This window comes from Gadus chalcogrammus, chromosome 20, assembly GCF_026213295.1.
Source record: "Gadus chalcogrammus isolate NIFS_2021 chromosome 20, NIFS_Gcha_1.0, whole genome shotgun sequence".
Taxonomy (NCBI): Eukaryota; Metazoa; Chordata; class Actinopteri; order Gadiformes; family Gadidae; genus Gadus; species Gadus chalcogrammus.
Window position 1 is genome coordinate 12,487,564 of NC_079431.1, and position 14,412 is coordinate 12,501,975.

Sequence of the window (14,412 nt, forward strand, 5' to 3'; positions counted from 1 at the left end):
ACCAAAACAATGACAGAGCCAAGTGACAGAGACTTCTTCCAAACCCAAGTGAACCCACGTATAAAGAGCTTTGCTGTGCGTGAATGACATTAAGGTCCAGGATAGCCCCCCAGCCACGCCGCACCTAGCCCACCCTAATACCACCACCCCTACGTCTGACCCCACCACACCAGACGAGGAGACGGGCCTGAAGGTGCACCAGGTGACACGGCCCCCGGGGTTCAATGCTAACCGGCGGCGCAGCCGCGCGGTGCTCTACCACCTGTCCGGACACCTGCAGAAACAAGACAAGAGCAAGCTGAAGCTCAACAACGTGAGTGACTCCTTCCCGCACACCATGAGAATTATTCATTGAATTTATACAGCGCTTCTCAGGGTACCAAATGCTTTACATGGTGAGTGTGTCTGCATGTGTGTGTGTGTGTGTGTGTGTGTGTGTGTGTGTGTGTGTGTGTGTGTGTGTGTGTGTGTGTGTGTGTGTGTGTGTGTGTGTGTGTGTGTGTGTGTGTGTGTGTGTGTGTGTGTGTGTGTGTGTGTGTGTGTGTGTGTAGGGAGAGGGTCATGACACCTTATCCACTACCAGTGTCTCGCACCCACTTTGGTGCTGCACGACCTAAGTGGCACACAAACACATACAAGCACACAATGATCCACAAGGACATAACAGATATAGCGGTCGAGTTGTAAAAAAAGGCCAGGGGGGATGGTGGATTTTAACTTTTAGGGGCAGATCATTTGTGCTGATGACAGCGCATATAGTGGGAGACCAACGGTGTGTATATAATAATGTATTATTATATATTTTTTGGGATAAAATAAGAGCGATGACTACTGTCAACGCTCTTATTTTATCCCCGAAAACGCAGCTGATCAGACGCTCACACGGTTCGGAGGCATGCATCACTTTTAAGGATTTTAAAAACTGATCCTTATTTATTTATTTTTTAAATTCATTGGGCAGAGAAGGGAGACTAGCGTTGCTCACGGGTTGGAATGAAAGGGAGAAAAGTGGACAGAGTTGCCTGCGGAAGCGATGTCTGAGATGCAGAGACAGCTTCACGCTGTGTCTGTCTCGTACGGTGTGGAATGATAGGCTCGTGAAGGCACTATTGCGCAAGTACGCAGGCGCGCAGCAAGCGTGCCTGTGTGCTTGCGCAATAGCATACTGCCCGAGAATGTAGTGTCGCTGTCAAATCTGTCCCTGGGAAAAGTAACGTTGCGCCGAATTGAAAAAGGAAACCACTATAATGAAATAGCGGTAATATTTCCACATTAATTGATACAATAACAGGGGATGGGAAGGGGGGATGGCTGTTGCAGAATTTTGATCATTTTAATTCCAAAGGGGGATGCCATCCCCCCTAATCCCCCCTCAACTCTAGTGCAGTAGCGTACATGCACACACAAATACACACAAAGAGGCTGACAGGCCAAATGTCAGACATTGTCGCAAGGACAGCTTCAACCGTGAGAAAAATTCAATAGTGTCACGATAAGCTTGGATACAATGATCGATATTATCGTGTTGCAGTAGAAGTCTCTGATATTAAGGTCAGCAGCAGCATTCACTCTAACACTCATCTCACAAATAAGACTTCAGACTATTTCTGAATAATAAATAATAAAAGCAGACTAGTTAGTTGTCGTCAACGTCCCCCATAAAGTGTTGCTTTAACATTCTAGGACTGCTGGGTCCAAGATTACTGAAACCATAACAGCGCCATAAGCTCAGCTCCTGCAAAATGCTGTATTCCCTGTGTCCCTGTTGTTTAGATAATTGTCTCTCACTGCAATGCATTGATACTAGATTATGTAATGTCTTATTGTGTGTGTGTGTGTGTGTGTGTGTGTGTGTGTGTGTGTGTGTGTGTGTGTGTGTGTGTGTGTGTGTGTGTGTGTGTGTGTGTGTGTGTGTGTGTGTGTGTGTGTGTGTGTGTGTGTGTGTGTGTGTGCGTCTATGTGTTTGCGTTTATGTTTATCTGACGGGGATTTGTGTGTGTGTGTGTTTGGGTTTGTGGGTGTGTGTGTGTGTGGTTGTATTGTCATTGTCCCCTGTCAGCAAAAAGCACTTCACAACAAATAAAGAAATCCAGTGAGGGAACGCAGGTCTGTGTGAGAGTGTGTGAGAGAAAGACAGGAAGGGAGAGAAGAGTGAGTGGAGAGGGAGTGAAGACACAAGGTGAAACCAAAGAAGAGAGAGAGAGCAGGCGAGAGAGAGAGAGAGAGGTAGAGAATACACACTTCACACATCGCGTGTTGTGGGTGAAATTCCGATTCCCTTTTGTCCGGATCCAGAACATGTTTGGCGACAAGCCGCCCATCCCAGAGTACAAGGTCGCCGCCATCCAGAAGTCCCGCTTCATCCTGCTCCACTACGGCGCCTTCAAAGCCGGCTGGGATTGGCTGATCCTGCTGGCCACCTTCTACGTGGCGGTGACCGTGCCCTATAACGTGTGCTTCACCGTGGTGGGGGGGCGGGACGAGGGCAGCGGGGGCGGCTCGCGGAGCCCCCCCAGTGTCAGCGACATCCTGGTGGAGATCCTCTTCATGCTCGGTACGAGAGCACAACCCACACACACACACACACACACACACACACACACACACACACACACACACACACACACACACACACACACACACACACACACACACACACACACACACACAATGCTTCCCTATACCTATTCTTTTTGGAGAGATACTGTTGTATTTTGGAGACTTGACTTGAAAGCAGTTTCATTTTTATGTGAGCGGGGCTTCCCTTTTTAGATGGCGTGTGTGTGTGTGTGTGTGTGTGTGGGGGGAGGGGGGGGGGCTATAACATCTTTCAAAATATTCACTTCTTCATGCATTTGCTACTCTTTTCAATGTATTCAAATGTAATATTGAACAAATATATATTTGATACATTCAAATAGCAAAGGCCTATATAGAATTTTTATTTAAAGAGGAACACTCCTCTTGAAGGGTTTCGTCATCACACCCCAACTGTGTAATATTGGTCTGTGATCTAGATCCACAACGGTTGGGCCGGGGAACTGAGAGAGAAGCGAACGATACCTGGCATGCGGTTGTATTCATCTTATGCACCGTTGGTCTATTCTGTGGGCTTAGGAAATGTCTGCTTTGGCCGATCCAATTGTTTTCATCTAAAAAGGGCTGGATTCCATTGATCCACTCTCAATTGTATTTGAATGATTCCATACCTGGTCACTCACCCAAGGCCCTGATAAACAACCTGTTCAGGTGCATTCGTAAGAAAGACGATGTTAAACTTGTGCGTTCTCAGGTGCTATCAGGTGCTGCGAGGCAGGACCATCCAACAAATGAAAAATAATTTGAAACAATGCAAAGATGTCTCACTTGCCTAATTAGCCACCACTAATGCCAACGGCAAGGCAGTAAACACATCACAAACCCACATTAGACTCAGACACGTCGTAAAGGTGGCTGTTGCATAATATTATCTGTAATGGCGCAAACACATGGAGCAAGGGACATGAGCCATCCTCAATAAAACATTACTTATCACTGTTCGCTTATTTCCCAGCAAACATTTGCTAGTCTGGGTGTCTGTAGGGTGGTTCTGCAAGGGCTGCACAGTGGACGGGAACCCTTAACGACCTTGCACTGAAGATGTCAATAAGCCTGGCAACCGAATTACATGACAAACTCCACCCCTGTCTCATGCTAATCCTCTGGGCAGTTAAACAGCTGAATCTTGTCAGTCGATAGCCCATTTAGCTGACTGGTCCCATCTGTTCAGAAACACACCCCGATTGTCCACAACAATGAGTAGCCATCCCTAACTTCCACTCCGTTTTTATCCTGAAATGGCTTAAATTATTGATCAATCCATTTTGTATTAATGATGAATGCCGATGTCGATGAATGCCACGTCTCCTATCCTATTGGTTCATGTACAGTGTGAGAGTAACGAGATTACAATTTCCGTGTAAAATATATTTGGGCATTCCAATCCTTTCATTACTTTCTTCTCGTGGCTTATTATGACTATGTAGCAGACATTAATTATTTGGCTACATCCATCATAAATGTGTATTTTGCACACAAAGTACAGAGTCCATGGATACTAAGAGTATAAAGACAAGGGATTAAGAAAAGGCCCATACACCACCAAGCAACAATTTAGTTATCAGTTAAGCGTTTCTTAATTTTTTTCTTTTTATCTTTCTTTCTTTTGACCTTCTTTCTTTGTTTCTTCTTTTCCTTCTATCTGTCTCCGTCCGTCTGTCTGTCGGTCTTCCTCTCTTTCCTACCGGTATTATTTTGATCATAATTTAATGGCCTGTGAAGCATTTTATGGCATGAAAAAAATGCAAATTTCAAGTAAATACACATGCTCATTAGAAGCGGTCAAATGAACCACGAAACTCGAAACGTGCTAATAACTTATTAATGTGTGTGTGTGGTGCGACCACTCTTACAGACATCCTGCTGAACTTCCGGACCACCTTTGTCAGCACGTCGGGCCAGGTGCTGTACGACGCCCGCTCCATCTGCGTCCACTACGTCACCACCTGGCTCTTTGTTGACCTCATCGCTGCCCTGCCCTTTGACCTTCTCTACGCCTTCAACGTCAGTGTGGTGAGTCAGCCACCTCCTACATGCCATTAGGCCTCTCCTGGGGATGGACAGTGTGTGTGTGTGTGTGTGTGTGTGTGTGTGTGTGTGTGTGTGTGTGTGTGTGTGTGTGTGTGTGTGTGTGTGTGTGTGTGTGTGTGTGTGTGTGTGTGTGTGTGTGTGTGTGTGTGTGTGTGTGTGTGTGTGTGTGTGTGTTGAGTTCGGAAAAATTACTGCGAAAACGAATGTCTCCACGACACATTAATGCGTTCTATTGGTTAAAAAACGCAATAAGCAGAAAAGCCTTTCATATTTTCGTCCTTTGATGAGATGCTCAACAGCACACATTTAATGTCCTCACTAATAGACAGCTGGCAGAGAGCCAAGCTCACAAAGGGGGGAAATATGGCTGCATGATCGCATCGGCATTGCACTGGATCGGTTAGTTTGCACATCAGCCAAACAGGCGGCAAGGAGCCAGCACTCCTTAAACCAGCTGTTGTTGGAGACACCACTGATTAATATTGGTGTTGCCAAACACGCAGCACTTCAAGTGTATTCACAACACAGAGTACACACGCATGCCCTCGGGAGGGTTTTCATATCTCTAGAACGGGTTTGTGCCTTTGAGGGGCAATAACATTTTGATGCACACCATTAAGCACCACAGTAAACATCGCACACTTTTTACTAACCTTTTTTTTCTTGGATACACGACTACTGAAATCGAGGCTTTTCTCAGACCTTTCTAACACACTCCAAACTTTGCATTGCTGTAATGAAATAAGTGCAGTGCGTGAGATAAGATTTAACAAAGTAAAAGTAAGATAAAAATACAGGGGTAATTATGCGGCATAATTATGCAGCCTGTCGCTATAGACACCCTGCTATTGAATTAAAGACTATAATCTTAAAAGAAAAAAATGTTATCAGTGTTCCGATCCAAAACGGTTTTCAACAAGTTATTAACGAGGTATTGGGTTGTGTGTCAACCTGTCGCACCCTAACACCCCCTCTCCCCCCATCACCACCGTCGACAGTACTTTGGCGTTCACCTGCTGAAGACGGTGAGGCTGCTGCGGCTGCTGAGACTGCTGCAGAAGCTGGAGCGCTACTCGCAGTACAGCGCTGTGGTGCTCACCCTGCTCATGTCCATGTTCGCCCTGCTGGCCCACTGGATGGCCTGCGTCTGGTACTTCATCGGCCGCAGAGAGATCGACGGCTCCACGTCCTGGGATATCGGTGAGTAGCTGCTAACGCTAGCATGCTAACGCTAGCAGGCTCACACGCGTACGTTGCTATTTACAATTCGGTAGTTAGATTAGATAAACAGTTATTAATCCCCTGTAGGATAAATTTGTTTGTTGCAACAGCCCATTAGCAGTGGACAGACACAGGATAAAAATACAATACACTACAATAAAAATACAGTAGAGTTAGTAAAGTACTAATTCAAACAAAAAGACGCTAAGGTAGCCTATATGCTAGACTAAATGCTAAAGTAAGGACAAGACAAGACAAACAGAAGAAACAACAGCAAACAGGGAAAACAAAACAGACGGTGCAAACAATATAAATTATAAATTAAGTGTAAAGTGTAATTAGTGTCACAAATGCAAGACGAGCTCATGTCTGACTGGTGTTTTGCCTTGTTTGGCTTCATGTGCATGTTGACCAATCGTGTCGCTTGGGGGGGCAGGGTCCTGTAAGCAGGTTATTGGCTAAAGCAGAAGCCAAACCCGGGCCAGCACTAGTAAACCTTTCCCATAGCCGGTGGGAAGACAAGATTAAACAGCCTGTCAGGACACCAATGTTCTTAGACAAAGTGCCTGTTAAGGTTTCAAATCAACACTGTCTCAGCTGTTTGTTTACAGTGTCAGCTTAGCATCACAGACAGCTCTCTGTGTGATGACGCTCCTCGCTAACTGATGTTCTTAATAACATGTGATATGGTTGAGCATATATATATATATAATATATATTCTGTCACTTAGAAAAATGTAACCGAGAGGGTGTGGGGCTTAAAGCTCACAAACTTGCAAATTAACAGACGCCGGCAATGTCCCAGGGAACAAATGTGCCTTTAAATCCTTTCCTCTGTAGTACGGCTAGACGTGATGTGTTTATCCTTTCTCGCATGAGCCACCCTGTGAGATGTCCAAGGCCACCCTGCCCGCACGCAAACAATTACAAAGTATGATAGAATCGGGCGAGTACACACAATAAAGTACACACACACACAACAACAACAAGTGAGGGGACTTCATTTTTGCAAATGTCAGTAGTCTGAAACTAGGACAAATATCTACATAGGTATCTGGCAGGTAGAACACATAGCTGAACACTTATTCCTCTTTTTAGAGCACAGATGAGAATGAGATCTAGACAAGTCCAGGCATTCTTGTCATGCTTGGGCGACTTTGGCTTTCTGCCCTCATTAAAGGGAATGAATAGGTCCTGCATGTCACACGGCATTCATTCTCTCTCTCTCTCTCTCTCTCTCTCTCTCTCTCTCTCTCTCTCTCTCTCTCTCTCTCTCTCTCTCTCTCTCTCTCTCTCTCTCTGTGTATTTTTTATCTCTTTCACTGTCTCCCTCAATCTCTCTCTACTGTGATTCTCTCGGTATTGATGGATCCCATGCTAGACTTCTGGTACGTTGCTGTCTCAGCAAACTACCAACCAATAAAGTTGCAGTGACAGTCTGGCCAATATGTGTCACTGTCCAATCCCGTCACCGTTCGCTCAGGCAACAGACAGTTTCATCCGGTCTTTTCACCCACCCTTCCCAGTGACCCTGACTCTGCCTCGCGATAAATGTTTGGGAACAACATGAATGTAACCGTTTCAGGCCTGACAGACTTCTTTGTGTGTGTGTGTGTGTGTGTGTGTGTGTGTGTGTGTGTGTGTGTGTGTGTGTGTGTGTGTGTGTGTGTGTGTGTGTGTGTGTGTGTGTGTGTGTGTGTGTGTGTGTGTGTGTGTGTGTGTGTGTGTGTGCGTGTATGTGCGCCTGTGTGTGTGTGCACACTTGCACATGTGTTAGGAGGCGTGTCCTTTTGGTTGTCCTGCCTTGCACCTGTGCAAGGCAGGACTGTACCTGAGTGTGTGTGCGTGTGTGTGTGTGTGTGCGTGTGTGTGTGTGTGTGCATGTGTGTGTGTGCATGTGTCTGTGTGTGCGTGTATGTGCGCCTGTGTGTGTGTGCACACTTGCACATGTGTTAGGAGGCGTGTCCTTTTGGTTGCTACTGGACACAAGACTTTTATCTGCAGCTCTATTAATAATTCAAGGCTTGGCGGAGCTCTGTCTGTCCCCTTAACCCCTGGTGGGGCACACAAACATATAGCAGCCAGCACCTGCCCTCTTCTCCATTGGATAATCGACCAAGTGTTAAAAGAAAACATGATGATTTACTACCATCAACGTTTGGAATACAGAGGATGTGACAGAGAGTGTTTGGGGTAACCATAGACAATAAGGCTTTATGTGTGTACCTGTCTGTTAACTGTATGTAGCTAAAAGTAATGCAAAAGTATTGAGTAATACCTAACATATTAATTTAAATTTAATTAATAAGGTATATGTAATGTATTACATTTTGAAAGTAAGTTACCTGACACTATAGAAGAGAAACAAAATAGAAGTATGATGAAAAATAACAACATTAAAGAGAGGACAGATCCACATTATTCCTAAACATCAGCCAAACAGACCAGATGGATCGTTGAACAGGAAGGAAACAAAGTAACCGCATTTCATCGTAAAGTATCTGACCCAAGTGGTCAGCAGGAGCATGAGAACGACAGCCGTCTTTTAAAGTCACCTCTTAAAGAGAGCATGGACTCACCTGACAATAAAGTCATGGCTAGGTGCTCAATCATGGTTATAAAGTGTGTTTGGAGAGGAGAGATGGAGAGAGGAGGGTAGGGGAGAGGAGAGGGGAGATGAGAAGAGATTGGAGGAAAGGAGAGAAGATATGACCGAAAAGGAGGGGAGAGGAGAGAAGAGAAAAGGAGAGATGAGGAGAGGAGAGATGAAGAGCGATGAGGAGAGGAGAGATGGAGAGAGGAGGGAATTGAAGAGGAGAGGAAGGAGAGGAGATGAGAGGAAAGGAAAGGAAAGGAAAGAAGAGGAAAGGAGAGGACAGGAGAGGAAAGGAAATGAAGGAGAGGAGAGGAAAGGAGAGGAGAGGAAATGACATGAGAGGAGGGGAGAGGACAGAAGAGGAGGGGATGGGATGGGAGGGAAGAGGAGAGGACAGGGAGGACAGATGAGGCGAGGAGAGGACAGGAGCTGAGAGGAGATCAGGACCATGGACAAATACATTTCAGAACCACGGAGAGCACTTGAGGGAGACTCAAATTCATGCACTCAGAAACATGCTGTCCTTGATGTGAACTCATGTTGATGCACTGCGTGTTTAATATGCAAAAATCATTATCCTCCATTTTTGAAGAATTGCTCTCGTTTTTTAAAAGGAATTTTCACATTCTTAAAATGTGATCAAATATTAAAGTAGTAGGGAATTTCGAGCACCGCAGCTCCAAATTCCTACCTTTCCCTCCCCGATAACGTACATTAGAAGCATCCCGTTCCAGGCGTTCAGTCGTGATTAGAGATCACCTGGAGTGGGTACATTATGACGAGGGGGAGGGAGGAATTTCGAGCATCCCAGCTCGTTGAAGACAAGAGGTGAGAATGTGAGAGAGATGGAGCCTCTTCAGACTGAGGGCTTTCGGTTTAATTTACTCTTCGGTCGGCCCTTTGTCAATTTCTCAGTTAAAAAACATATAATTGATTGTGTATTTGTTGTTGTTCTCCTTTTATGGGAAAATCCTTGAGCCTGTGGTAGGTGTGAGACACTTCTCTCGTACAAGTTTTTCCGCCTGTTTAGACGGCGGCCTTCAATATGCAATTTGATTCAAAAACACTTGTGTGTAAACACAAGGGCCATAGAGTGCTGACATTCTTGACGCTGCTGGCTAGCACTACAGTCGAACGTTTGTCGATCTGTTTACCTGTTCGGCTCACTGCGTTGGATAAACACAACGACGCCTGCGATGGTGCCAACGAATCGTTAACAACTAAATGGGCTGTTTACCTTTGTGTCTACTGTCAGCTGACACAAATGGGTTTGCAAATGGTGGGTTGGAATAAAAATATATATTTTATTTTCCTTTTGTGTGTTTAACTCAATACCTGTGTTGTCGAAATGACGACCCAAAAAAAGGAAAACGCAAAAGGTATTTTGTTGGTATCGCTGATGTGCACGTGTGAGGCACACACGCACGCCTCGTCGCTACAACCTATCAGGAAGGCTAATGTCTACATGTTCCTGTAAGCTGAACACAATTCCTGCCACATGGTATAATTACCCACGTGATTAGGGAACAATGAACTGAAAGTTTTCACAAGAACCTCATGGCTGTGTTATTGTGTTTAATCAGGATCGGCCTGTGGCCGGGAGCCAGCTGTCAGACAAATCTTGAAGTCTGTAAATGTTTTCTTTTCATATGCTGATCAGAGGCGGAAAATTGTTTGTAGGAGTTCCACGACGCTCCATGTTCAGTGATGAAAAAGGAGAGTTGTATGGAGTTGTAAACGGTGATGAATAATTTAGGGTTTGAAATATTTGAAAATGTGAAGTCGTCAAAGCACACATCAAATTTAGATTCCCTGCTCAGCCTATCAAAGTCCCATTATGAAATTCTCTAACTTATATCTTCTGAATATGAGTATAAACCAAGAGGACTGACACCTATCAGAACACAAGTCAATGACTTGTGAACCCTGACAGGGCCATCAGTATTGCTCTAGCACCCCTTCCTAGAAACACCTACGGTTTTCCTTTCACATATTATCATACAATTATCATTTAGTATCATAATTAGGGGTCCGAGCAGCGAACCTTCTTGGTCCCCTATTGTTGCTGTACCGTTTTCTTTTTCCCTCAAATTCTGTAAAAGTAATACTGGAGCCTATACCGTAAGTCGAAAAACTCTTGTCTGAAATGTTCAGATATGGTTACCAATGACCCCCACTACCCATAAGCCCAAATGTGTGGTACTGCACCAACAGGTGGCGCTATTGTAAAGAATCATGAATACTAATAATAATATTAATCTCTAGAATCAGATGCATCTATAAAACCCTATAAAAATGTTTACTTTTTCCACAATTTCGTATTAAAGCCAAAAATGATAAAAAGATTCACAGGCTACAAAAATAATCAAAAATTCACCAAAATCGCAAAATCATTAGACCAAGCCTCAGTCATCAAACAGATTTTTTTTCATTTAGTTCCATTTGAGAAATATTTGCCAATAAAGTTGGAGCAGTTAGCCCATTTTTCTTATATGACCATTTTGTTATTGTATAAAAAACTACTATTATTTTTATTACTATTATTATACTATTATTAGGTGGATACCAATACCCCCCACTAGCCATAAACCCAAATTGTGGTACTATACCCAAAGGTGGCGCTATTTGAAAAAATTATGAACTAGCCTTATTTGTCCTTACTAGATTGACCTGGACTCAAAATTCTTTCATCATATTAATCTCTAAAATCAGATGCATCTTTTTCCCACAATTTCATAGAAAAGCCAAACGTCCACAGTCTCAACCCACTTTGCCTAAATGACCATTTTGTTATTGTATAACTACCATACGGCTATCATTAGGTGGATACCATTAACAGTGCAAATTTTCAGATCTGTACTATTTTATCGCAAATAGTAGGGGTTTCCCCGGTGTCCTGGCCCATCCAGGCTCAATCAATCTGGCCCCGTAATCACCCTCCTGTGTAAATGTCTGACTCATTAATTCCCTCACTCTCCACCTCAAGCTGGTGTGTGGTGAGCGTTCTGGCGCAGATTGGCTGCCATACATCACCCAAGTGGGTGCTACACACTGGTGGTGGTTAGTGAGGTTCCCCGTTCACTGTAAAGCGTCTTTGATTGTCTAGAAAAGCGCTATATAAATTCAATCCATTATTTTTATTATTATTATTATTATTATTATTATTATTATTATCAATAGACATTTTGACCATGTGAATGAGGTTGCAGTTCAGGTTTATCAGTGGCTCAATAGGATCACCTTCTACAGGTGATCCTTAGGTTGAGAGTTCAAATCTGATTATAGCATTCTGAACATGACATTCGGCGATTGCTTTGCAGCTCACCTGAATGCCGAGGCACAGTATTGCATTAAGTGGAACATCTTCATCAACATCTTTCCTTCAAAATTATTTGCCATATTTATATATCTTCCATTTTTGTGTTCTTGACTTTTAATTTTGCTCGGACCCCGTTAATCACCACTTGCGGTTATATTTAATATTGTATCGGTCTAGAAAATCCCCTGCGGAGGTAGTGGACATTCAATCTTGATTGACAAGTGATAGAATCTCTTCCAGACAGGATCCCTCATGGAAGCATTGTTGAGACACATGCTAAGCTCATATGTCGCTAACCTTCAGCCAATATGAAGCATTGGGATTGTTGAATGCACATTTTTATGAAACATCCCCGTGATGTGCCTACTATTACTTTATGACTCTCCGACTCCGAGGTCTTGCAATTCTTTAAATCAACATTGTTTGTAACATTATCCGAAGCACCTTGTGAAAACGGGGCTTATGGATGATTGGATTTGATTAATGCTGAAACTGTTCTGATAAAGCTGATGAACTCAATCTTTCTGAAATAACAAATCGGGTCCGCTGAGGGCTTCATATTTTTAAATGAATACTGAAAGAAAAAAGATATGCATAACAGGAAGAGTTATATGCACTTGTTGAAGCGCTGAATTCAGTTATCTATGTAATTGTATTCATGTGGTATCTATTATACACTATTTGATTTAGGACAATCAACTGCACTGTAATCCAAAACTAGACACGTAAAATATTTATGAAAAAAGATATTCGGAGCAGTGTGCGGTGTTTGCAGTGCTTGGATTGACCAGGAGCAACAGATAAATTTAAAAGCAAGGCCTTGGTGACAGAATGTAGAAAACAAAACATGCTGCAACCCAGTAGAAAAGATAGCTGGCCTTCAAATATCTCTTCACTTAAAGTCTGAACATTTGGTAAATCATACCGCACATATCTGTCTGCGTATAACAATGAGATGAATAATAAACTATTTCAGACACAAATGCAAAACGGAACTTCCTTTTCCACAAAATGCTGTGAAGTTTAAAGTGGTCCAATCATTTTTCGTGCTTTTAGCACCTCGAGTGGGCATTGATTTTCTGATCGTTATGTGATGTTTAAATAATGAAATTCAGCAGGAAAACAGAGCCATAGACCAAAACCACCACAACGAAATGAACATGATTGGTTGTTCCCATCGATATGAGATTCAAATTGAGGTCCACATATACAAAGGCTCACCGCTTAGAGTTCCCCAAACATTGTGGGCCTAATATCCAGTGATGAAGAGGCATGGATTTACCCACAATCATGATTGTTTATGTTTACCCACAAACACACATTTCCATAGAGATGGATGTCCACACACACACACATAGATACACAGACACACGCATACATACACACACACAATCACACGCATAAACACACACAGACACACACACACAAACACACACTGATCCCGGAGATTATGCAGACGATTGGTACATCCTTGTACTTTATGCAGAGAGGCTGCATCATGCATGTTTTAAATGTTATCTCCCTGACTGCTGCGTTTATGCAATTTTTTCCCCTGAAAAATATTCTCTCGCTTCATACTCAGTGTGACTGCTCTACTTTGATACATACTGTCTTGGTAATTTCCTGACTCTGCAACCCCTCTTTCCTAGATAGCGTTCTTTTCATTTCTCCATCCAGGCTCCATCAGTTGGATGACTTCAAATTCTGTTTTCAATCCCTTCAATGTTCCCGTCTGATACGTCTCGTCAGTGTGACAGCTCTAAAATGTACTGGGACATAAATTACTGCTGATAAATGTCTCTCTCTCTCTTTCTCTTTATATCTCTCCCACTCTGTCTCTCGCTCTAGCGATTGCCCTCCATGTATTCCCCTCACCCTCTTTCTCCCACTCTCTCTCTCCCACTCTCATTCATTCTATCTCCCGCTCTCTCTCTGGTTCTTCCTCTCCCACTCTCACTTTCTCGATATCCCCCCTCTCTCTTTCTCTTGCTCCCACTCTCTCTCTCTCTCTCTCTCTCTCTCTCTCTCTCTCTCTCTCTCTCTCTCTCTCTCTCTCTTCTCTCTTTCTCTTTCTCTTTCTCTTCTCTCTCTCTCACTCCCACTGTTTATTTGTGTCTTCTCTCTCTCCCCGGCCCTCCCTCTTCTCTTATCTTTCCCTCTCTACTCACCATGCCTTCCCCTCTCTCTCGCCCCTCCCTCCTTCTATGACTCTATCTCTCTCTCTCTTTGTCAGTCCTAGTCTCTCTCTCTCTCTCCTCTCTCTCTCTCTCTCGTCTCTGTCCATTCTAGTCTCTCTCTCTCTCTCTCTCTCTCTCTCTCTCACTATGAGAGGGAAGAGAGTAACTATGAAACAGTACCCTAATAACTATGAAAGCCTTCAATTTGTTCTCTCTCTGTGTCTCCTAGGCTGGCTGGCATGAGCTGGCCAAGCGCCTGGGCACACCCTACTTCCTGGTCCCCAGCCCTCCTCGCTGGACCCCAACTCGCTGTCCACGGCGGGCCGTCTCCGGACTCCCGGCCAATGACAGCGGCCGCTGGAATGCTGTCCGGCGGCACCCTCGGCGGTGGCCTCGGGGTGGGACAACTGGAACGGGAGCCTTCCGGGGGCGTGGCTGAGACGGTCACCGCTGTGATGGGGACGAGCGGG

The 14,412-nt window shown here is 44.1% G+C and overlaps 1 protein-coding gene across 1 annotated transcript in view; it reads left to right on the forward strand.

Annotated features, from left to right (window-relative positions):
* Positions 1-14,412, forward strand: part of kcnh3 (potassium voltage-gated channel, subfamily H (eag-related), member 3) — a 114,398-nt gene that overhangs the window by 68,405 nt on the left and 31,581 nt on the right. Inside the window, exons 4-7 of the mRNA XM_056580402.1 lie at positions 174-313; positions 2,296-2,554; positions 4,454-4,611; positions 5,628-5,829. Coding sequence (XP_056436377.1) covers positions 174-313; positions 2,296-2,554; positions 4,454-4,611; positions 5,628-5,829 — 759 coding nt within the window. The remainder of the gene's footprint in view (positions 1-173; positions 314-2,295; positions 2,555-4,453; positions 4,612-5,627; positions 5,830-14,412) is intronic.